The following is a 24,580-nucleotide window of genomic DNA, read 5'->3' as shown; positions in this document are numbered from 1 at the left end:
CCTTTCTGTTGGACCCAGACATGTGCACAGAGAGTTCAACTGGAGCCAAATCCATATGACAGTCCTTTTGATGTTCTAGAAATTTGTCCCTTTAAAAAAAAAGTTTATTTTTTAAATCTATTTTGAGAGGTAGGGGAGGGGCAGAGAGAGAGGGAGAGACAGAGAGTCCCAAGAAGGCTCCGCACCATCAGCGTGGAGCCTGATGTGGGGTTTGAACCCTTGAATTCTGAGATCATGACTGAAGCTGAAGTTAGATGCTTAACCTACCGGGTCACACAGGTACCCCGGGAAATTTTTCACTTCTTATGTTAGCAATCAAAGAAGCTTCCTCTATAGTGTTTCCAGACTCTAGCTCTTCCTTCTTTCTTCAGCCCCATCTTCATTTTGCTCCAGACATTCTGAAAACATATTAACTGCCACAGCTCAAAAATCTTGCACATTTCATTGTCTTCATTTTCACATGGGGTAATCCAGACTCCTTGGACTTCATTTAGGACCTTTTACCATCTGGCTTCACCCTACTTTTCTGGAAGAATTGCCTACTCTTCATCTGTGCCAACTCTACTTCAATAGGATTGACACTCAGCTTCTCAATATGCTCAGAGTTCCTCTCTTCCCACTCCACATGTTCCCTCTCATCTCCCCAGGTCAAGTTTGAGGCTGTCTTTCTCTTCAAAGTGTTCCCAGTTTATTCCAATCCAGAGGTCCAGCCCTCTGTGGAATTTTCTAGTATTTGTGGCTGTAGCTTTCACTTCACAATTATCCAGTGCCTTGCACTATTTCATGTAAATTGATACCCCAAAAAACAAGTCCCCAGCTAATATAGATCCATTTCTCTGGGCATAGACACCACTGGAGAGAAGCTGCAGGATTTCTCGGTGCTGATCAGTGATGATGGGTGAGGAGGAAAAGGCAGAGGTGCTGTCTTGGATCTTGGAGAAAGGCCGGAACTGGGTCCCTGCAAGTCTGCAGAGCCAGCACTTCCTGGGACTTGAACAGCCCTGTCGCTGCCCCTGGGGAGCTGCTGTCTGGTAGCCCCTGGTCCCTGGTGGGCTTCTACATAAAGAGCACTTTTTGATCTTTACAAAAATAATTTTTGTGGAGCTTTTATATTTTTCATTCTTCATTTAACTTTTAAAACACTAGTATAGTAAAAAAAAACACACACAACACTACTATAGTTGAATATTAGAACAAAAACAATAGCAAGTAATGAGCTATGATTACAGCCTTCACTCATTCACTGTCTCATATAAATGTCAGCAGTGGTACTCACTGGCTGCAGTCTGATCCCGAACACCTCCCCTAGGGTGATGTGCATCATCCTCTAGGCTTCTCCATTGTAATGGCGCCATCTATCCTGATTTGGATCAAAGTCCACCAGTTCTACCTGGTCCATTTCATCAGTCTCTTCTACTTCCTTCCTCTTAGGTAGGAGATTTTCCAGCAAAGAGAGTTTATCAGGAGAGAGAAAGCCATTCTCAGGAAACTTTACCTTAAATTCGATGATCAGGCAACCCTTTCCATGTGGTTTACGATAAATTGGCATGCCTTCATTCAGCACACACTTGATGCCTCTATGTTTGACAATCTGATCTGGATGAGAGGTGATGACAATGTTGTCAAGAGTAGATATTGGCTTTTGAAAGCCGCACAGTGCTTCAACCAGCTGTATGTCTGTACACATGAAAAGATTGTCTCCTCACCAAGTAAAAGCAGCATGGTCCTTCTGATCTAAAACAATGATAGTAACTCCTGGTTCCAGTCCAGGTTCTTGGTCTTTTTCACCATGAAATGTTATCTTCTGCCATCTTTCATGCCTTTGTCAATCAATATGAACTTCTAGAGTCTTCTTTTCTTGAACTATCTTCCTTCCATTGCAGCTTTTACATCTACCTTTAGGACTGATCCGTTCCCCATGGCCCTGGCACTCCACGCACACAGAATTTATTGAACCATTCCAAGTCCTATCTGATGCATTTTTATTTGCATTTCAGTGCCTTGGCAATTGGGACAACATTCTCCCACTTTTTTCTTACCACCTCGGCCTTCACATTTGTCGCAGATCACATTCTTTTGCAGAGCTAGTTTTCTTGTTGCACCATTATATAAATCTCCTGAGGTTACAGAGAGCTGATGCACAACATTTTTACCTTGCCTTTCTCTTTGAATCCTTCCTCCTCCTCCAAAAAACATATCAAAGATGTCCATGGGGGAGCCCAAACCACCACCTGCTCCGCCTTCTTTAATTGCCTGTTTTCTTCCTTTGTCATATAATTCCCTCTTCTTTGCATCAGAGAGCACTTCATAAGCTTGAGAAATCTGTTTAAACTTCTCTCTTTCATTTGGATTCTTGTCAGGGTGGGACTTCAAAGCCAATTTCCTGTGAGCCTTTTTCAATTCTTTCTGGGTGGCATTGGATTAGACTCTCAAAACATCATAGTAAGTAGTTTCTTTCACCATTTTTTACAGGTGGTGAGCTGGCAGAGGCTGGTGTGGGGGAGATGGAGGAATGCGCTGCTGGGCACAGCTCAGGTAGCCGCTGCTCCTCCGCTTTTCACTGAGCATTCTGGAAAGTTCCCTAAAAAATTTTTTTTTAAAATTGTTTATTTTTGAGAGAAAGAGAGACAGACAGAGGGCGAGTGGGAAAGGGGCAGAGACTCCATGCTCCAAGCTGTCAGCAGAGCTCTAGGCGGGGCAGATGGTGAAATCATGACCTGAGCTGATGCCTAATCGCCTAACCAACTGAATCACACAGGCATCTCTGAACTTTTTCATCTTCAGACTCATCCTAGGGCCTTTGCTCTGTTTGAAACTCCCAGCACCAAAATTTTAGGCCAGCCCAGTTTTTCCTTCAGGTTCCTGTCCAAAGTAGTCCCATTTCATGCTTATCATATCTAAATTAACCTCCCCCAGTATTCTCTCTATGACATCATTGGTTTTTCATTTATTTTTCATAGTACTTATCTAAAATTATCATTTCTATTTCATTTTTTGTTTATTTATTGTCTGTTTCATGTATTTACACAGGCCATATCAATTCTATTTATTCCTGAATTCCTGGCCTAAAGAAGGTGCTCAAAACATGTTTATTTAATTAGTGAGCTCCCTGAACTTCCTTTGCGTGTGCAAACTCTAGGCCAGCAAGAGACCATGTTAGAATAGTAGTTATTGAGTACTTCCTTTTTTTTTTTTACAACTTAATTTAAATATTTTTTACTTTTTCGACTTTCTCATTGAAGTGTATCTTATATCTGTGAAATGCACAAATATTATGTGAAATTTTACACCTGTGTACATGTGTAACTGTGACCCAGACTAAGATATGTTCAGTATCCAGGTAGATTCCTTCATACTTGCTCCTAAGTGCTATCCCCCAAGGGTTACTGACCTAGATCTCCATAGATTATTTTTGCCTTTTTTGGAACATAATATAAAAGGAATTATATGGTAAGTGTTTCATTTTTAAAAAGTGGTCATCTAGCCTCACATTACATGATTGGGAGAGGGGTAAGAACTCTCACATTCTCCCTCAGCTATGTGAGTTAGGCAATGCAGGGTTTGAATCACAACTCATTTCCTATATAGCCTCTAGCAGTTTATTCAACCTTGTTGACCCTTGGTTTCTTCATTATAAAATGGAGAGAATAATTATTCCTACATTGAAAAGTGCTTGTTAGGATGAATAATATATGCAAAGTGCCTCATGAAGTGGCTGACAGATAGTGGGTGCTTGATAAATGTGTGTTGGATAAATAAAACTTTATACTCTTTTATTTAAAGTTTATTGCTGAGAGAGAGAGAGAGACAGTGCATGCTCAAGGGAGGGGCAAAGAAAGTGAAGACACAGAATCCCAAGCAGGCTCCACACTGTCGGTGCAGGGCCTAACTGGGGGGCTTGAACTAAAGAACTGTGAGATCAAGACCAGGGCTCTTAACCGACTGGGCCACCCAGGCACCCCTATATATATTCGTACCTATAGCAGGCATTTATTAATTGTGAATCTATTGGCCATGTTCTCACTTGTAGGATGGATTTCTCTTGTCTTCTGTGAACTACCTCCAGGACTTCAGTTTAAGGATAAGGGTGTGGGTGGCCAAGGGCTTCTGTAAAAATTTCTTGTGCTTTCCGAAATTAAATATGTAACTTTGGCTTTCTTCCTTTGGATTTTACCAGCCAGAGTCAAAAACTGTGGATGGGGGGGGGTAGGGGCGGGGTAAGGACCATTTCTGGGAAAATGGGCTTTTTCAGTGTGGACATTTCACTTTAGTACAAGAAACATTTATGGAACTAAGTGCAAAGCTCGATGTTTGTTATTCATGTTTTATTCGTGCCCTCGGTCACACTCACAGGTCAGGTTCAATCTTTGCTGTATTTCACCTTCAAGGCACTGGCTCAGGTCGAGGGCGGTCCCTTTAAGGCCCTGGAAAGGGTCTCGCTGTTGGTTTCGGCGAGGAGGCCACGCCCCATCACGTGTAAGCAGTCCCAGAGGGGCGGGGCCGGCAGCTCTTGACTTTCGTCACTTCCGGTTCTCTGTCAGTTGCAAGCGAGCGAGCAGAAAGCTGTTCGGCAGCAAGAGCGGAGCGTGAGTGCTGGGGACCCCGCCCCCACCCTTCGAGCCCCTGCCTGGCCGATCCCCACCCTCCCAGCGGGGCCGCGAGCCGCCTGCTGCCTTTACTCCGTTCGTAGGCGACGGCCGTGGGAAATGGCGGCGCTGCCAGACCTCCTCTTTCCCCGCCTCGGCCTCGCTGGACCTCCTCCTTCTTCGAACCCGCACCCCATGCGCTGTAGGCCGCTCCGCGCCAGAAGCGGACTCCCGGGAATGGCTCCGGCGCGGCGAGTGCGGCCGTCCCGGGCGGCGGGGCGTGGCCGGGCGGGGTGGGGAGCTTCGGGGAGGGGGCCGGGGCGCCCCCGGGACAATGCAGCGGCGGCCCGGGCCACAGCGGGTGCGCGTGCGGAGCCCGCTTCTCCTCAAGGCTTTGCTGGGGCTCTCACCGCGGCCCCTAGGGTGGGGGGCTGTGTAGGGGAGGGAGAGAGCGGACCCCGTCGGAGGAAGACTGTGGGTGGGGGAAGGACGGGTGGTGTGCTGGGGGTGGCGAAGGCTTCGAGAGAAGAAAATGGCGCTTGGTGCAAGTCCCTCCTCTTCCCATACGGTCTCCTCCGCACTTCGCCGCCTCCCACGCCCCCTCCGACCAACCTATCTCCCCCCGCCCCAGCGATTGCAGCCGCAGGGTTCCAGCAGCTTCCTGGCGTCGTGCAATCCGCTTCCCTGTGTTGGTTGGTGCTCATAACCCTCGTGTAGTACCGAATTCGTGTTTCTTTTAGTCTACGTTTATTTTCATCTTGTCTTTACTAACCCTCCACGCCATCATCAAAGAATGAAGATTCGTTTTTTCGGTTGCGTATTGTATATATTTCTACACTGGCGTTTTCGTATCACGTGCCTGAATTACTAGCCAGCCTTTTTTCCCCCGTTTTTGAACAGTAAAGGTCATTAAATAAAAGTAAAAATGCAATTTGTCAAAAGTTCAAAGTGGCCTTAGTTATCATTATCTAGTTTTTTTTTTTTTTTCCTTGAATGGGCTTCTAATTTGGGTTAATTACGAGGTCATTCTTTGAAATGATCTTCGCCGCCCCCGGGTCCCCCCCCCCCGCCGCTTTTATTAATAGACCGATAGTTATGCTTGACTGTTTCAAAGTGAAAAAATAGGTTATGTTCAATTTAATCACCTCTTAAAAGTTTCTTGGCATTATTAGCTGCTAGCATAAAAAAACCTAAATTGATTTTGGAGTTGAGGATGTAAAAAATGGAGCAGTAACAGGATTAGTACATAAAACATGGTTCAGAACGTTGTTGGTTCCCCCTGAGTTTACTCTTCTCATTAAGAAATTACCAGTTAAAATCAGCATGGCTGGTTGGTTATGTTTGAGCTTTTTGAAATTAGTGGCCGCAATTGGAGTGGATGGCCCACTTCTTTCACCTTGACCTCCTATTGTGGATTACATTCAATGTCAGTGTCAGACAAGTTTAGTCTAGAGAGCTAGATTATTTATGATTTTGAGGAGAAAATGAGGTCTTTTCCCCTTTATTCAGCATTCAACAGACTGTTGTACATAGTGGGCCATTTAGGGGATACAAGAATTAATGAGCTCACTCTTATTGGATGGAAAGCAAAACATACTTTAATAATCAGTTTACCACTTGGTATTATGAAGTGTGTTGAAAAGAGGCACAGCATGCCTTGGAATTTCTTGAAATTTGGGTCTTAGTTTTTTTTTTTTTTTTTTTAATCTTTGCAAAGTAGATGCACAAGGCGCTCTGGCTGTGCTCAGCCCCTCAGTGAACATCCACTTGAAAACAGGGTATTGGGCTGTGTATGTACTTCTGGAGGGACCTGGGGAACTTGGGTCATAGTAGGAATTTGAGAAAAAGTGTTGCCCTTTTCATAAGCAGATTCTTCAAAATTTTATATTCCAGAGAAGAAAATCAGTGTAAAATGTCATGAATTGTAAAAATTGTGTATACCTTTGTGGACTCTGAATGAGTGCTTGTTATTTTGATGGTGTGGTCAAAAAGGCAAACAACATTAATAACATACACAAAATGTGAAAAAATAGGATTATCGGGGCAAGTGAATTAGCTGTGGACATCTGTATAGTGCAGCTCTTCTCCACGGTATGTGGATGTTGGGGTCGTTTCCTGCAGGGGTAAATCTGTTAGGTCTCATTAGTGAGAAATGTAAAGCAGGACTGAGAATATTCCTGCCTCTTGGTTTTAATAGATTGCTATCAGCTGCCTTCTTGCAATTTATCCTACCCCTAAGCCTCTAACCTCTCTAAAATGTAGAATAAAAAGACCCAGTGGCTTTGAGAAAGAGGTGTAGGAGTGTGAAATGTGTGTGACATTTTACTTCTTTCTCCTTGCTGGGTTCTCAGTGTTATTTTCCACTTGGAAGAGCAGGGATTACGACTAGAACTTCTAGCATTGTACTTTGCGTCACAGTTCTGGTACCACAAAAATGGTAGAACCATGGATCTTCTTGTATTTTTGCTTGGGAGAGAGTAAGTTGGAGGTAATGGAATCATTTGTAAATTATTTATACAATGTATTTGTCTTTCAGAATGCCTAAGTCAAAGGAACTTGTTTCTTCAAGCTCTTCTGGCAGTGATTCTGACAGTGAAGTTGACAAAAAGGTGACTATTAATGCAAGTCATTTCTGTGATACTTTATTCAGCAGTATTGCCCACATCCAGTTCTGAAGGACAGCAGGGCGTATCGGAACGGTGGAAGGAGAGCCAGGATGGGTGGATTTGGAAGTGCAAAGGGTTCCTGGGCCACCTGACCAGAGTGCCTAGGGTACTTGTTCGTGCACACTCCTGGCCCCTAAATCAGACTTGAGCGAGTCATCGGACTTTAACAAGTCTCCCATCCAGGAGTTCCAGGAACACTAAAGCTGCAGAACCACCACCTTATTCCGTAGGGGAAATAGCCTTAAAAATTGGCCGAAGCCACTGTTTGCGATATTTGGAAATCTGCCTAATCTGTAGGTATTGTGTGTTGTCGTGGAGCTAAATTACCTGAATTCTTTGAATGCACTTGTCCGTTTTGACAGTCTTCTCTCTGCCACTGATGTTTATCACCCAGCCCACCAGGGTTACTTAACATGTAGGCCTGGTACATGTTAAGTTAGAATGTTGTGTACTCTAGGTCTCCTCATTTTAGTTAAATCCACAGCCAAGAAAGCTAACGTGAAATTATCCATTTTGACAACAGGCTTTTTCTACATTAGATGGCACCTGTGCTGGAAGCTGGGCATACTGCTTAACTGCGCGGCCCCCACAGTAGTTCCTGCTGTGCAGAACTTTTCATTTCCTAGAAGCTTGTGTAGTTATGTTCCTGAGTTTAGTTGACAGGCTTAGTTAAAAGAGCTTATGGGTGAATCTTGGGAGAAAGTGGACCTTTATAGGGAAATACAGAATCTGTCACCTATAGGTTGAAATAAGGCCTCAAAGAGCATACATAGCTGTACTCCAGAAGGAAATATTTCTTAATTTTTTAATTTGGATTTGGTATGGCATTTGGATTTGTTCATTTAACAAATTTTTATTGAGTTTTTATGTGCCAGTCCCTAGGGAGTATCCAGACCCTGATAAAAAGAATAAGTCACATTCTACCTACTGAGCGGAATTAATCTCGTGCCATTTGTCCCAAATAGTATTCTTAATCCTGCAAGCATTTAGATTAAATACATTCATTTTTGGGACGCCTAGGTGGCCTAGTCGGTTGAGTGTCCCAACTTTGGCTCAGGTCATGCTCTTGCGGGGTTTGAGCTTCTGGTCGCTCTGTGCTGATAGCGTAGGGCCTGGAGTCTGCTTCAGATTCTGTGTCTCCCTCTCTCTCTACCCCTTCCCTGCTCTTGCTCTGTCTCTCAAAAATAAATAAACTTAAAAAAAATAAATACATTCACTTTTTCAGTTATATACATATGCATTATATTTTATTTAGCTTCATCTAATTTAAGTAAGACAACACATCAGTTTATACTGTTCCACTAAAAGGAACACGACTGCCCTCTACTGTTTAGGTTGGGAACTCCACTAGTTTTCATAGGCATTAGAGAGTTTTCAGAATGAGGCTATATAAAAAGTTTTTACTATAATGCTGCTTTATTTAAAACATTGTTTTGATTTTGAATAGTAGTCTAACACATTGTTGTCCATCTTCGGTGATTTTTATTTGTTATGAGGAAGTTCTTGGATTGTTGACTTCTAATGTTCAGTACGAAATAGCTTTCTTAGATTTGTGTACTCATAAATTTTTTCTCTTTTTTAAAAAAGTTTATTTATTTTGAGAGAGCATGAACGCATATGTGTGAACAGGGGAGGGGCAGAAAGAGGGAATCCCAAGCAGCCTCCACGCTCAGTGCGGACGGAGCCTGACTTGGGGCTTGATCCCATGAAATGTGAGATCATGACTTGAGCTGAAATCAAGAGGCAGACGCTTTGACTGCGCCACCCAGGCACTCCACATACGCATAATTTTCAAAGTCAGTTTAAGTCCCTTTTGGAATAGGCAGCGCATAAATGATATATCCTAGATTGGAATAAATTGGTTATATTCTTCCTAATTAATATACTTCCTTTGCAAAAAAACTAGTAGCTGACTATGGCTTCTAAAGTTTATTCAAAAGCAGCAGGCACCCCCCCCCACCCCATGTTTTTTTTTTCTTCCCAGAGAAATCTTGTGTGGGTACCTAGTCTGTTAAAGAATTGTTTCTCTGGTTATTACCTCTTTGATGCCTGAAGTGACTTTTGGGCTCTTGGGAGCACATTTTGAAAATACTGTGTGAGATATTAGGTGATTTGCATAGTTTTCTTGTCAAGTGAAACTTGCCTGTGTATGTATTTATGATTCCTCTTTTAATAGATAAATGTAGTCCTTCAATCCTTTAAGTTCTAAGGAGTCGTGAAGTGTTTGAAGCTGAGATGTGTTGTTTTCTTATGTGTGCAGATTTTAACCATTATTCTTGTTTTCCTTTCAAGGTAAAGCGGAAAAAGCAGGTTCCCCCAGAAAAACCTGTAAAGAAGCAGAAGACCGGTGAGACTTCGAGAGCGCTGTCGTCCTCTAAGCAGAGCAGCAGCAGCAGAGATGATAACATGTTTCAGGTAATTCTCTTAGATCCAGAGGAATTACTATCTGGCTTGATCTGAGGAATGTTAAAAGTACTGTAATCTGACCCTGCATAATAATTGTAATGCCTCTTATAATCATCTTGACAAAGGTTATTCATTGAAATATAAGAGCAAGTTGGTAGAAATGAGAGTAATTCATATGAGGCTAGATTATTGTTGAAGCCTGGAAACTTGTATTTTGGCTAAGTGTAAAACAACAAATTTACAATTAGAGACATCCAGGGGTGCTTGGGTGGCTCAGTTTGTTAAGGGTCCGACTTCAGCTCAGGTCATGATTTCACAATTCATGAGGTTGAGCCCCACGTCGGGTTCTGTGCTGATAGCTCAAAGCCTGGAACCTGCTTTGGATTCTGTTCTCTCTCTCTCTCTCTTTTTCAAAAATAAACATTGAAAAAAAATTTTAAAGTTCTAGACATTCAAAAACAAGAGCTTGAGAACACATGTAGGAAGCAATTTGAAGGAGATGGGTTTCTTCTGATTTTAGAGAGACTTCTTGTTGGCATCTGCGTACAAGGAGGATTTGTAGGGAGGGGTAATGGGGATGAATGGATGCAGGTAAGATCTCTTAGGTAACTATAGGTCATATCTGCATTGAGGTCATGAAGGCTGAGATGGTTTTTCCCAAGGAAGAAACAGTGATGATTATGAAATTACTGTGAAGGGACAGTGGACTAGGGGATTGAAGCAGTCCCTGGAGAGGGAGAAGTAGAGGGGACCATCTTGGTGATAGGAAGGAAGGAGAAAGGGGATGTAGGGAAGAGGAGGTGAAGGAGGTTAGGAAGAGTACAGCAGGGGAAGCCAGAAAAGGACGAGCGTTTCAAGAAGGGCATATGTACTAGTTGTAGCCCAAATGCTGGACAGAATGGGGCTGCAGAAGGCTGGTGCATATATCTGTGTATGTGTGTGCCTCCTGGGTAAGTATTTTTATTTATTTTTTCTTCTTTTTTCAATTTAAATTCAAGTTAGTTAACATATAGGGTAGTATTGGTTTCAGGAGAATTTATTGATTCATCACTAACATGGAACACGCAGTGGTCATCCCGACAAGTGCCCTCCTTAGTGCCCGTCACCCATGTAGCCTGGCCCCTGCGCACCTCCCCTCCAGCCTTCAGTTTGTTCTGTTACGAGTCTCTCGTGGTTTGCCTCCCTCTCTGTCTTTATCTTATTTTTTCCTTTCCCCTAAGTTCATCTGTTCATGTTTCTTAAATATGAGTGAAATACATTTCTCTCTCTGCCTGACTTATTTAGCTTAGCATAATACACTCTAGTTCCATCCATGTTGCAGATGGTAAGATTTCATTCCCTTTGATGGCTAATATTTGTGTGTGTGTATCATCTTTTTATCTGTTCATCAGTCGGTGGACATTGGGTTCTTTCCAAATTTGACTATTGTTACCAGTGCAGCTATAAACATTGGGTTGCATGTATCCCCTTTGAATCTGTATTTTTGTATCTTGTGGGTAAATACCTAGTAGTGCAATTGCTGGGTGGGAGGGTAGTTCTATTTGTAACTTTTTGAGGAACCTCCATACTGCTTTCCAGGAGGCTGCACAGGTTTGCAGTTCCTCTTGCTGCGAATTCTCACCAACATGTGTTGATCTGTTGTTTCCTGAGTTGTTAATTTTTTTTTTTTTTTTTTTTTTTACTTTTTTTACATTTATTTTGGAGAGATAGAGCATAAGTGGAGGAGGACGGTCAGAGAGGGAGAATGAATCTGAAGCAGGCTTGGAGCTATCAGTGTGGTGCCCAGTGCACGGCTCTCTCTCATGAACCTGTGAAGTCATGATCTAACCTGAAACCAAGGGTGGAACACTTAACGACTGAGCCACCCAGTTGTTAATTTTAGCCACTCTGACCGGCGTGAGGTGGTATATCATTGTGGTTTTGATTTGTATTTTTCTGATGATAAGTGATGTTGAGCGTCTTTTCATGTGTCTGTTAGCCATATGGATGTCTTCTTTGGAAAAGTGTCTATTCATGTCTTCTGCCCATTTTAAAACTGGATTATTTATTTTTTGGGTGTTGAGTTTGGTAAGTTCTTTATAGATAAAATAAGTATATATTTTGAACCTACGGCCTCGAAATATATATTTTGACCTGATGGCCTGGAAAGACAGCGACAGGGTGAGGGCTAGAATAGGAAAATAGAAGATGTTGAATATTTTTACTCACTTTTTGCCTAGTTATATGTGTGGATAAAAAAAACATAGACACATGATGGTTATACTTAGTACTGTATTGAACATGGAATATGCTAAATGAGTAGATTTCAGATACAGTGATCATACAAAAAGTGGTAACTGAAGTGATATGGTAGTTATCTTGACTAGTAATCATTTCACTATGAATAAGTCACATCTTCATGTGGTACACCTTAAGTGTACACATTTTTTGTTAAATATTAAAAATTTATGAGGCACCTGGATGGCTCAGTCGGTTAAGCTTCCAACTTTAGCTCAGGTCATAATCTGGCTGTCTGTGAGTTCAAATCCCACATCAGGCTCTGCACTGACAGCTCAGAGCCTGGAGCCTGCTTTGAATTCTGTGTCTCCCTCTCTCTCTGCTCCTCCCTGTTTATACTATGTCTCTCTCTTTCAAAAATAAATAAGCACTTAAAAAAATAATAAAATTTAGACAAATTGCAGATGGATTATTTAGTTAGGGATTTTAGTCCTCTGATTTGTCTATATCTTATGGGAGCAGACTAATTTGATAGAGAATATAAGTCACTATATGTAAAGAAGAATTATGAAAAGGCCCTCATTTCTTTGAGTTGATGCCAAGTTTCAATGCTTACTGTTGTTTGTTTTTTTTTTAATGCCTCTTGTATTTCCTCAAGGCCTTGCTAAGTTCTGGGTAAGCAGTAATGGTCCAAGTAGACGTGGTCTCTAGTTTCATGGGATTTATGGGGATAAATGTTTTACTAATAAACATGTATATGTGTGTGTGTGTGTGTATAAATACATAATTAAGTTTATATTAAGGGTTGGGAAATAAAAGGGTAGGTTATTATGAGAGAGAAGGTTCTCTGGGAACCTCTCTCTAAAGAAGTGACATTTGAAGCTTAAGAAATAAAGGAGGAGCCATGTGAAGCATATGGGAGAGAGGGAATCCTTTCCAACGTGGAGAGACTTGCGCAGATATTTTGTGGCCGGAGCCTAGGACACCTGGGTGAGAATGTAGACAGTTCTGGTTGGTGGCGGGGGAAGGCCAGGTCTTGCACTGTTGGAGTTTTATTCTAAGTGCTGAGGGAAGTTCCCTGAAGAGTCAGAATGAAATGTGAAATCTGCCTTCATAGACCTTGCTCTTGTGGAGGATGAAGTGCGGCATTGGAATATTTTAACTTAATGTTCGCAATAATGGTAAAAACATGAGAGGATTTGGGCAGCTGTCTGTCTTGGGCTTTCTCTGGTCGGTTCCTGTTACCATATGCCTGCCTTTGTCTAATGAAAAAGCATCTGTGGCATTTTAATGGATTTATCGTGTCTGTTGAAGAAACCAGGACCCACATTTAGAGATTTTATTACGTTAGAGCAGTTTGGGGAAAACCAGATCTATTTTTAGGAGGTGGTCATCTCACCAAAAATGGGTTCAATTTTTAAAACCTCATATGAGGAAAGTTTCCTGAGCCTCAGAAAGCTGTGAGTCCTCACTCTTTGGAAAGTGCCTCTTGGTTCCTCTGGGTGGAACCATGTATTTCATTTTCAAAGTGACTTTTCACAGACCTTGGTAGTGACAGGCAAGATCATCTTTAATTTTGTTGCCATTATAGCTTTTTCCTTGAAATGGTATTTTGGCCATAGAAAAATATTTTGGTGGTAATACTGAATTTTAATTGGCTTAGAGCACAATTATATAATATAAAACGAGAGGTTCATTTTTGCTTATAATAATCGTTTGATAGTTTTATTAATATTTTATTTTATTTGAAATTTTTTATATATGAAGGAATTACAACCTTCGTCAGATCTTCAAAGGAGAAGGGAATAAAAAAAAATTTAAGAATCAACATCCTCTCTGATGTACCTCTTCTCCTCTTGTTAAATTCTACATTATATGCGTGTAAAATTATATGCATTTTGTCATCTGATTTTACCGCCTCATAACATGTAATTATAGAGATCTTTATTCTTTCTACTTTAATAATTCTATCTGTACGCTATTATCTCTTTTTATTTTTGTTTGAGGGAAGTGATTATAAGAGTTGTGAGCTTTATTCGTTTCTCTTCAAGGGAGAGGTGACTGTTGGGCAAGTTCCTTTCTTTTTTTAATAAACTTCATTGAGATACTATTTAGTGGAATGCACACATTAAGCAGAACTTCGTCAGCTGTGACAACTGTATGTACTCTTGGAGTGAGGCCATTTCCAATACCCCAGGAAGTTCCCTCTTGGCCTCTCTTTGCAGTCCCCCTGCTGCCTAAGGTAACTAATCTGATTTCTGTATTAGAGATTTATTTTGCGTGTTCTGGAACTTCATATAAATGGAATCAAATAGTTTCTATTTTTTTTTTTTAATTTTTGTTTTTACTGTTTATTTATTTTAGAGAGGGAGAGAGACAGCATGAGCAGGGAAGGGTCAGAGAGAGGGAGACACAGAATCCGAAGCAGGCTCCAGGCTCTGAGCTAGCTGTCAGCACAGAGCCTGATGCAGGGCTCGAACCCACAAACTGTGAGATCATGACCTGAGCCCGTTCGAAACTTAACCGACTGAGCCACCCAGGCGCCCCCAAATAGTTTCTATTGTTTTGTGTCTGGTTTCATTTACTTGCTCAGTGTATCATTTTGGGGCTGGTTCTTGAATCAGTTTGTTTCTTTTTATTACTGAGTGATATTCCATGTAGGATTATACAACAATTTGTTTATCCACTCTCTTTTAAAAATTAATTACTTAAACATTTTTTTATGTTTATTTTTGGGGGGGAGGGACAGAGAGAGGGAGCACAGAATCTGAAGCAGGTTATAGGCTCTGAGCTGTCGGCACAGAGCCCAATGTGAGACTTGAACTCAGGACTGGGAGATCATGACTTGAGCTAACATTGGACTGAGCCACTCAGATGCCGTCATTCGCTTTTTTTTTTTTTTTCAATGCTCATTTATTTATTTTTGAAAGAGAGAGAGAAGAGGGGAGACAGGCAGAGAGAGAACCCAAGCAGGCTCCACACTGTCAGTGCAGAGTTCAGTGTGAGGCTTAAACCTGTGAACTGTGAGATATGACCTGAGCTGAAACAGAATTGGATCCTTAACTGACTGAGCTGCCCAGGTGCCCCTGTTCATTTTGGATAGACATTTGGGTTGTTTCGATCTGGTCTGGGGTGGTTAAGAATCAAGCTGCTGGGAACATTCTTGTACAGGTCTTTTTGTGGACATTTTTTCCTTTTGGGTACATATCAGATGCACTCGCTGGATCGTAGGCCAGGTGTACGTTTAGCTTCATAAGACCCTGTCAGACCGTTTTCTGTAGTCACGGTACCATTTTACACACCCACCAGCAATGTGCGAGACTCTGATAGCTTCACATCCTCACTGGTTTTGTCAGTCTCTAATTTTATCCACATGAGTTACTGGATGTGTAGTGGGAGCTCACTGTAGTTTTACCTTGCGTTTGTCTTCTGTCTCGCATTTTCCTTTATTGGAAGATTTTGTTCAAGTCTTTTTAGCCCATTAAAAAGCAAAAAACAGTCATTTGATTTATTGAGTTGAAAGAATTCTTTATGTATTTTATATATAAGTTCTTTGTCAGATATAAATATAGTTGATACTTTCTTTAGGTCTGTGGTTTGCCTGTTAATTTTCTTAAAACATCTTTAAAAATACTTATTTTTTATTTTAGAGTGAGCTCATGAGTGAGGACAAGGCATGGGGGGTGGGAAGAGAGAGAAAAAGAATTGAATGAATGAATGAATGAATGAATGAATGAATCTTAAGCAGGTTCCATGGTCAGTGCCAAACCCGATGTGGGGCTCAGTCCCATGATCTTGGGATGTTGACCTGAACTGAAATCTAAGTTAGACGCTCAACCGACTAAGCCACCCAGAAGCCCCCGAGTCTCTTAAGCATTTTCAAGAAGCTTGTTATTTTGGGAATGCTTGGGTGACTCAGTCCTTTGAGCATCTGACTCTTGATTTCGGCTCAGGTCATGATCTCATGAGACCAAGGGCTTGAGAGATCAAGCCCTGTGTCTGGCTCTGCACTGAGCGTGGGGTCTACTTGGTTCGTTTTCTCTCTCTCTGTCTCTGTCTTTTTGCTCCCTCTCCGCCCTTCTGTGTGCATGCTCGCGCGTGCGCTCGCTCTCTCTGAAAATATTAAAAAAGCCCCAAAACTTTAATTTTTAGTAAGTTCATTTTTGTCAGTTTTTTTTTTTTTGGTTAATGCTTTTTTCCTCTAAGACCTACTTCAATACTCACCCAAGGCCACAAAAATTTTCCACTTTTTTTTTTCCTAGCAATTTTTATAGTTTAACCTTCGTGTTTAGGTCTGTGATGCATGTAGGATAAGTTTAGTTTTTCTGTGTATGGTATGAGATAGAGGTTGAACTAATTTCTCCCCTCATAGAGATATTCTTACAGTTATTATTAAATGAGTATTATGAATCACAATGAACAGTTCCATTATGATAATTATTCTGGTCTTATTTAATTTATCCACTAAAACAGTTTACTGAGAACCCAGTATGATAGGCACTAGGGGGGTTCAACAAGACTGATTAAAAAATAAGCCATTAAAAGTGGCCACAAGATCACTGGTGACTAATTTAGAGTAGGCAGTGGGAATTTAATTAGCAAGAAATAGTATTTCTCTCCTTTCAACATTTAGCACTAAAGAGAAGTGGGAAACGAGAACGTTTATAAAATGCAGGTTAAGAAAAATGTTTTCCAGGAGAGGGGAATGAGCACGTTAGGAGATGGTAGGGATGAAGCCAGTGGAAGGGGAAAGAATGTGTATGTAAGATGCAGGGTAGAAGAAGTGAAGAAGAACTGATAATGCCGTGAGCAGAGAAGGGAGGTTTGAAGGCACTTACCCGTACCCCGCGGACTTCATTTTCTCTCTAAAGCATGCAGCATGTCCTGGAATTTGGGACACGCCAGCAGGACAAGAAACTTACTTGAAAATGGCAAATGAAAGGAGAATGAACAAGATCTAGCTGAGACCAGAAACAAATCTGACAGGACATGGGCAGGGTGGAAGCCATTCATGTGTACTGGGTCAGCACAGCTGTGATTCCACTACGCTAATACTTGTATTCCAATAAAAAGAGTTATTTAATAATCAGGGGACCCGGGTCCTAAGGGAAAGGAACATAGCCAAACCCCAAATCTTTACATGTTGACATGTTCTATGCACAAAAATCGTAGCTGGTTTTTCATCAGTAAGCTTGAAAAGTAGTTTCAGAATGAGTAAGAGATGGGCAGGTGTTAAAGGTTTTGATCAGAAAGTGTGACTTCTTAGCTTAAGTGCTAGGTGGTGTATTACAGCAGCGTAAGACATCCTGGAAAGTGCTTACACTTTGTTGAGTAAATTCTTTTCCTTCCCTGTGGAATTTGCAGTTTGTTACGCACGGTGGAAGGTTTTTGAAAAATAATGTTCTGTGTGTAGTTTTAAGTTCTTACTTTGAGACTGTGGGTGAAGCGTATTAAATGTGTTAGTTGAAATGAATGCCTAACAGGCAAAGCTTTCTCGTGTTACTTTTTTTTTTAAATTTTTTTAATGTTTTATTTATTTTTGCTACAGAGAGAGACAGCATGAGAGGGGGAGGGTCAGAGAGAGAAGGAGACACAGAATCTGAAGCAGGCTCCAGGCTCTGAGCTAGCTGTCAGCACAGAGCCTGACGTGGGGCTCGAACCCACGAACGAGAGATCTGACCTGAGCCGAAGTCAGAGGCTTAACCGACTGAGCCACCCAGGCGCCCCTCTCGTGTTACTTTTGACTGCATCTCTGAATTCTTAGAATGGTTTATTGCTACTGGAGTCTGTGGATTCCTACTGGTTATAGTTTCTACTGCAAAATTTTGCCTTCTAATGATGTTAATTGTGGCAAAAAAATAAACACTTTACGTAGAATTTACCATTTTAACTTTTTAAAAAAATGTTTTATCTATTTTTGAGAGAGAGACAGACAGCATGAGCAGGGGAGGGTCAGAGAGAGGGAAATACAGAATCCAAAGCAGGCTCCAGGCTCTGAGCTAGCTGTCAGCACAGAGCCCAATGGGGGCTCGAACCCACAAACTGTGAGATCATGACCTGAGCCAAAGTTGGATACTTAGCTGACTGAGCCACCCAGGCGCACCCATTTTAACCATTTTTAAGCATATAGTAGTGTTAGGTATGTTCATATCATTGTGAAACATCTCCAGAATTTTTCATCTTGTAAAACTTAAATAACAACTCCCCTTTCCCCCTCCTCCCTGCCTCTGAATCTGACTAGTCTAGGCATTTCTTATAAGTGGAATCATATAGTAAGTGTCTTTATATGAGTGGGTTATTTCATTTAGCATTAGTCAGCAAGGTCATCTGCGTTGTAGGCTGTGAACCGGATTTCCTGTTTGTTTAAAAAATTGTTTTGAGAGTGTGAGCAGGGGGGCAGAGGGAGAGAGAATCTTTTTTTTTCTTTTATGTTTATTTGTTTATTTCGAGAGAGAGAGAGAGAGAGAGAGAGAGAGAGAGAGAGAATGAATCCCAAGCAGGCTCCGTGCTTAACACTTAACTGACTGAACCACCCAGGTACCCCTAGGATTTCCTTATTTTTAAGGGTAATACTCCATTTTATGTATATAACACATTTTATTTATCCATTCATCTGACCGTGGACATACAGGTTGTTTCCATCTTTGCGGTGCTGTGAGTAATGCTGCTGTGAACATAGGTGTGTAAATACGTATTTTCTTAAGACCTTGCTTTCATTTCTTTTAGGTACATACCCAGAAGTGGGGCTCCTGGATCACTGCTAGATCATATATTAGTTCTGTTTTTAATTTTTTTGAGGAATCTCCATACTGTTTTCCATAGTATTTCTCTGTTTTACTAATGATTCCTGTAATGTGAAAATGCCCAGAAGTGTGGGATGTACTTTGTACTTAATTCTTTTTAAGAAAGATTCCTTAAAAAAAATTTTTTTTTAAATGTTTATTTATTTTTGAGACAGCGCAAGCAGGGGAGGGGTAGAGAGAGGGGGAGACACAGAATCTTGAAACAGAGTCCAGGCTCTGAGCTGTCAGCGCAGAGCCTGACATGGGGCTCAGACCAGCGAACTGTGAAATCATGACCGGAGCCAAAGTCAGACGCTGAACCAACTTGGCCACGCAGGCGCCCCAAGAAAGATTTCTTTAGAGTGATATTTTCTTTGGTTGTAACTTTGATATGAACATAAATATGGACATCACTCTTGAAATGAATACCTTTCTATATTTTTGTTTCTTTTGCAGATTGGGAAAATGAGGTATGTCAGCGTTCGAGACTTTAAAGGGAAAGTCCTAATTGATATTAGAGAATATTGGATGGATCCAGAAGGTGAAATGAAACCAGGAAGAAAAGGTGAGATTTGGTTTCCTGGATTTGGTCCTAATATTAGACCTATCTAAGCTAATAACTAAAGGTTATCTAAGTAATCCAACTTACTTGAAATTGAAATAATGTTGGCAGTGCATTGGGAAGATCCTCAGTTGATAGTTCTGTCGTCTTTATGGACATGACTCTTATTTCAGGCCCCTGTCTTAAATAACTGTTGGAATAAAGCCCAGGAAAAAGAATACCCTAATATCATTTCATTTGGCTGCTAATTTGTTTGGCTATAACTTTTTTTTTAATGTTTGTTTTTTTTGCTGGGGGGGGTCAGAGAAGGTGGGGAGACAAGATCTGAAATGGGTTCCATGCTGACAGCAGAGAGCCTGATGTAGGGCTCGAACTCTCAAACTGCAAGGTCACATGACCTGAGCTGTTGGACACAACCTACTGAGCCACTCAGGTGCCCCTGCAAGGTCACATGACCTGAGCTGTTGGACACAACCTACTGAGCCACTCAGGTGCCCCTGCTTGACTGTAACTTAAAAAAAAAAAAAGTTTATCTAAATTCTTAAGTAGTAGGCACTTATGGGAAGTTGTAAAATTTGGAATGAAAAATTCTGGTTTATAGTTTTTGGTTCATCTCCTAAAGTATATTCTTTAAGGGGGGGAGGTATCCTTTTAGTGGGTCTTTGTCCTCTTTCCGTTTGTGCAGTATCCAGTCCCAAGCATATCAGCCTCATAGAAAAGCGTACTGTATTTTTTCACCAAATTTATAGCTAGAGAACATTTAGGAACTAGTATAAATTCCTATATTTGGGTAGTTAGCTGCTTTAGGTTGATCCATAGCTAATAAAAAAAAGACCTCCTTATCTTTACTCTGCCTGTTTGTCATTTTGAAGGTACTCGTTGTTTGCTTCATGCAGTTTTGGAGTTTGCTAAACCTAATCTTTGTTTTCATACCCTTTAACATTTTCTTGTTCAGGCCATTTCAGGCTGTTTCATTGTGACCAGTGCCACATTTCTTGTCTCTGCAAATGTTTACTAAAACAATTTGATGAGCTTAAAGCCCTTCCAAGGTGTTGACTCATGATGTTCTGCCTTCCTCACGGTTTCATGGCCTCCCAGCAGTTTTCTTAGAAATACACTTGTTCTTCCAATTCTGGTTTCTCTATTTACATGGGTCAGGTATCAGAACATTGGAAGTTCCAAGTTGAAATGCTTTCTGTTCATACTTTTCTATCTTAAAGAGAAAAGGCATGTTATTAACTAGCATTTTAAGTGTTTACTTAAGTGTCAGTGATACACTCAGCTTTTTATTCAGATTAGCTAATGTATTGGTTCACAACTCCCCTTTGAAGAGTAAATGCCCTTTTACTGGTGAGGAGACTGAGGCTCAGGTAATGTCAGTTTTTTAAGGTGACATTAGTGATTGGGAGGCAGTGACAGGAACCCTGACGGCATGATTGCAGAATGCATTTTTATCAGTGTGTACCAGCTGAGAAGTGTGGGACACGTCCCAGGAATTCTTCCAAATTGACATGAAGGTTTCTGGAAGAACTCCGCACAAAGTCCTTCACCTTGAGTTCCTGTAAAGATTTTGAGCAAATGTTGGAACTGCCTGGATGTAGAAGTGGAGTGTCCCATACGAAATCTGGACCTGGCCACTTGGCCTGCTAGTTTGCAAGCTAACAGATTAGCTTGTAAGATGCATTTTCAAATCATTTGTTCCCAGAGGGTCCGGTAAGTATTTGCAGGATACAGTGTTGGACATAAAACTGGATAGAAGATGGTATTGGTTCAGGTATAGTGATGAGTCTGTAATTAATAAATGAAGAGATTTGACTCCTGGTATGGTTCCATTGTGCCATTCAAAGTGACAGTTGTTGATAAAGCAGAATTTTAGTTGAAAGTATGAAAATCATCAAGAAAGCATAAATAGAGTTTCAACTTTTAATTTTTAAAACTGTTTTAGGTATTTCTTTAAATCCTGAGCAGTGGAGCCAGCTGAAGGAACAGATTTCTGACATTGACGATGCAGTAAGAAAACTGTAAAATCAGAGCCATATAAACCTGTACTGTTCTCGTTGTTTTAATCTGTCTTTTTACATTGGCTTTTGTTTTCTAAATGTTGTTTTCCAAGCTGTTGTATATTTGGATTGCAGAACAATTTGTAAGATGAATACTTTTTTTTTTAATGTGCATTATTAAAATGTTCTGAGTGAAGCTAATTGTCAACTTTATTAAGGAGGATTGCTTTGTGCCCGTCACCTAGTGTAAAATAAAATCAAGTAATACAATCTTAACTGTTGTGGCCTTTTTTGATCAAAAGAGTTGGTACTATTTAAGGCCAAAAGTAACAGTTTATAGACCTGTTAGTTTCAACTTGGCTTTTACATTCAAAAGGATTTGTATTGCATTGAATTTATAAACTCTGACTTGTGAAATCCATAGTTGATCTGTTTTCTTCCAGCCCAATGTCTAGACTTGTTGTGTTTTTCCACCCCTGTGATAACTTCACTTTCCCCTTTTTTTACTTCATTTTCTTTTAGTAACGTAACTTGTCATGTTCAGTTTTCATTTCATGTTTTGCTCTTTTTCTTGAATATATTATACTAATTTGGAAAGTCAGTGAAACTGTCAAAATGTCAGTTATCTCAATAAGGTACTTGTAATTAAAATATTATATGAGAGCTACAATCACTAATTCTACTGTATTAAATATTAGGAGATATAGTTTGATTAAAAAAAAACATGGCTTGTATGAAAACTGAACAAGTAAGTGTATGTCGTTACCGTAATGTTCTGTGTAGTTACCTTATTGCTTAGTCTGTAGAGAATAATGACTTAGATGTTTGATTTGCTTTCACTTAATACACACGTTCACCGTGGGATGATGTCTATAAAATCAGATACTGTTAGATTAGATTAGGATTTAATAAAAATTGTGAAAGCTTATTGGCCTAACATTTTATTTTACAACGTGGCCAGAGATCTCACTGAGCTTTATAGTCATGGTAATGTGGTCGGTTTTGGAGGAAAGAGCAGACAGAGGATATTCTTACTGGCCTTTTTCTTAGTAGGCTTGGCTCTTTTGCAGTTTTATCTCCTGGACCAGTAGTATCCTAGACTTACTGTTACTGAGTGTTATCAGGTACTCTGAGGTGATTTTCGCTGACCCACAGTGATGAAGCAGACCCAGATTGAGGTGCAGATTTCAGGGGCTTGGCAGCAGTAAATAGAGCCTGGTGTGCCTTCGGAAAAGAGTGTAAGGGAACTAGAACTGCGATTGGAGAGGGAGGCAGCGAAGAGGAAGGAATTCTCTTCACACGACGTGGTATCACGTGATGTTTTGATCACATTGATAGGACACAGTTCTAAATGGAATAGTGAAAGAAATATTTAAAGACCTATGAAAAATTCTTGTTAACAAATTAGGTATTTTTGGTAGCTAATCTTAAATGGTTTACTGCCATATCAGAGAGTTGCACTATTATATCAAGTTTGATTACTGCATCTAAAAACATTTTATAGTAGAATTGTCAAGGACTTGATTTTGAACGTGGCTGCCAAGACACATACAGTTACTAAATTTTTTTCTGGCAGCTGGTCTAAGTATGTTTTTACATTTTTTTAGATGGTTTTTGTAGTGTTTTTAGCAGTAACTCTAATAGGTGCATAATTGGGGAAATAAATCCTCCCTTCTGGTATTTTAGCCTCCAAATAATAGGCACCAAAAGTGTGTTCAAAATGATGTTTTAGACAAATCATACTCGATTGATAACTTGCCCCTTATTTGGGAGTGTAAATATGTTCTGTTAACTTAGTTGGGTGAATTTGTACAGCATTCCTTACTGGGTATACAGCAAGGGTGGTTAGAACACAGAATTTTGACTTTGGTTTAGTTGAAGGAGTAAAGGGTAGATTTCCTAGGTGTGTATGAATTCAGGGTGCGTGTGCATTTTGAAGCAGTCTGCTAACCAAGGTGGCGCTGAGGTCTACTACCTGGGCATTTTTCGCCCTGTAGCATTAGGTCACTGGAACCTTCCTGTAAGGAGAGTTTCCCTGGCAGAATTTGATAGCTGGACTGCTAACTTCATGTAAATCTATTACTGGATATGCAATACCCAGAAATTCTTTGTCTTTTCTTTTGGGTGCAGGCAACGATGAGAACTGGGTTTAAAAGAGACTTAGAAGCTAGGGGACTGATATTTTCTGTTTAAACTTACCTTCCTGGTCAGATTTCTTCTGACCAAGAAAGCTTGGCATTTTGAGGCAGCAGTTTCTTACTTGGTGATGCCAGAATGGATAAAATTAATTCCAGATCCGAAGTAGTGGTAGCAGGATGTTTCTAATGGGGTTTTTCCTTCTTTGTCTTTTAAAGTATGAGTAGCGTTTGACCAATTTCCAGTGCCCTTCGCATTTTAAAGAACAACCACTACGAAAGATAAACTCTTAATAATTATATTATTCTCTTTTGCTTTATAAATGCTTTTGAAGAAACTCCTACCTCATTAGCTAGTCAAATTGCTGTGGTGATGTGCCTATTTCTACATAGGAAAAAAAAAGACGTAGGAAACAAAGTATGTACATCCTGGCTTGGCTATTGAGGGGAAAAGAGAAAGAATTGGATGTTACTTAAGTGTTTCTGACTGAGTTATGTCAGAAGAGCACTATACAAGTTTGAAAATTTAGAAAAGCACTGGCGAATATTTAGGCATCTCCTGAAATTCTTTGCTATTTACTTTTTATGGAAATTAATCCAGTGAAGAGACTTTTTCTTCCCCCAAGTGATATTTTCCAGATAAAGTCTAGGGGTAAAACATTCACATAGTCACAAATATGTAATTTTGTAATTGTGGAATAACCTGTATGCTTTGGTACATCTTCCATGGAGATGTCAATGAATCTAATACTCCATCTGTGAATATTTTAAATGTTGAAATAAAAATAAGAAATGTGCCCTATGTGTCATCCCAGTTTCACAGACCTAAAGATGCATGACTTAGTTATCTGTTGAATGGGTTTTGTTAACAAATAGAATGCCTTCCTGTGTGAATGCTACTGGAATGGGAATTCGCCTTGGTGTGTTAACTCTCCTGAGCAGCTCTGGGATGGGATGGCCAGGCAGAATGGGATGGAGGGGGCTTGTTTTCCCACCTACCTGATCCCTGTGGTAAAGTGCAAATACTGAGGTTACACGGTCCGGCTCCCTCCCTCTCCCTCCCTCCCTCTCTCTGTTTACTTATTTTGAGAGAGAAGGTGCACAAACGGTGGGGGGGGGCAGCGAGGGGGGGGGCAGCGAGAGAAGGAGACAGAAAATTCCAAGTAGGCTCTAAGCCGTCAGCACCAAGCCTAATGCAGGGATTGATCTCATGACCTGTGAGCCAA

At 40.7% G+C, this 24,580-nt stretch overlaps 1 protein-coding gene, 1 long non-coding RNA gene and 1 pseudogene across 2 annotated transcripts; 1 reads left to right on the top strand and 2 right to left on the bottom strand.

Moving 5' to 3' along the window:
- Nucleotides 1-1,259: 1,259 nt before the first annotated feature.
- On the bottom strand, nt 1,260-2,463 carry LOC115293546 (annotated as a pseudogene).
- A 1,847-nt stretch (nt 2,464-4,310) lies between these two features.
- On the bottom strand, nt 4,311-5,189 carry LOC115293245. The gene is made up of 2 exons (XR_003909439.1): nt 4,680-5,189; nt 4,311-4,563 (listed from the first exon to the last, which is right to left on the bottom strand). It is a non-coding gene; the product is annotated as an uncharacterized LOC115293245 (long non-coding RNA).
- On the top strand, nt 4,492-24,151 carry SUB1 (SUB1 regulator of transcription). Its single transcript, XM_029941037.1, has 5 exons — nt 4,492-4,586; nt 7,123-7,195; nt 9,545-9,667; nt 19,114-19,222; nt 21,165-24,151. The coding sequence occupies exons 2-5, from the start codon at nt 7,124-7,126 to the stop codon at nt 21,242-21,244; spliced, it is 384 nt and encodes a 127-aa protein (XP_029796897.1). The 5' UTR covers nt 4,492-4,586; nt 7,123; the 3' UTR covers nt 21,245-24,151.
- The last annotated feature ends 429 nt before the right edge of the window (nt 24,152-24,580 follow it).

Source organism: Suricata suricatta, chromosome 6 (genome assembly GCF_006229205.1).
Source record: "Suricata suricatta isolate VVHF042 chromosome 6, meerkat_22Aug2017_6uvM2_HiC, whole genome shotgun sequence".
NCBI classification, from domain to species: Eukaryota; Metazoa; Chordata; class Mammalia; order Carnivora; family Herpestidae; genus Suricata; species Suricata suricatta.
This window is presented reverse-complemented; position numbering and strand designations above follow the sequence as displayed.

What these genes read in the sequence shown, in the direction of transcription:
- SUB1 (XM_029941037.1), top strand. Translation starts at nt 7,124, where the DNA reads ATGCCTAAGTCAAAGGAACTTGTTTCTTCAAGCTCTTCTGGCAGTGAT. An exon ending in ACAGTGAAGTTGACAAAAAG is followed by an intron (nt 7,196 to 9,544) that starts GTGACTATTAAT and finishes TTTCCTTTCAAG; the next exon opens with GTAAAGCGGAAAAAGCAGGT. An exon ending in GAGATGATAACATGTTTCAG is followed by an intron (nt 9,668 to 19,113) that starts GTAATTCTCTTA and finishes TTTCTTTTGCAG; the next exon opens with ATTGGGAAAATGAGGTATGT.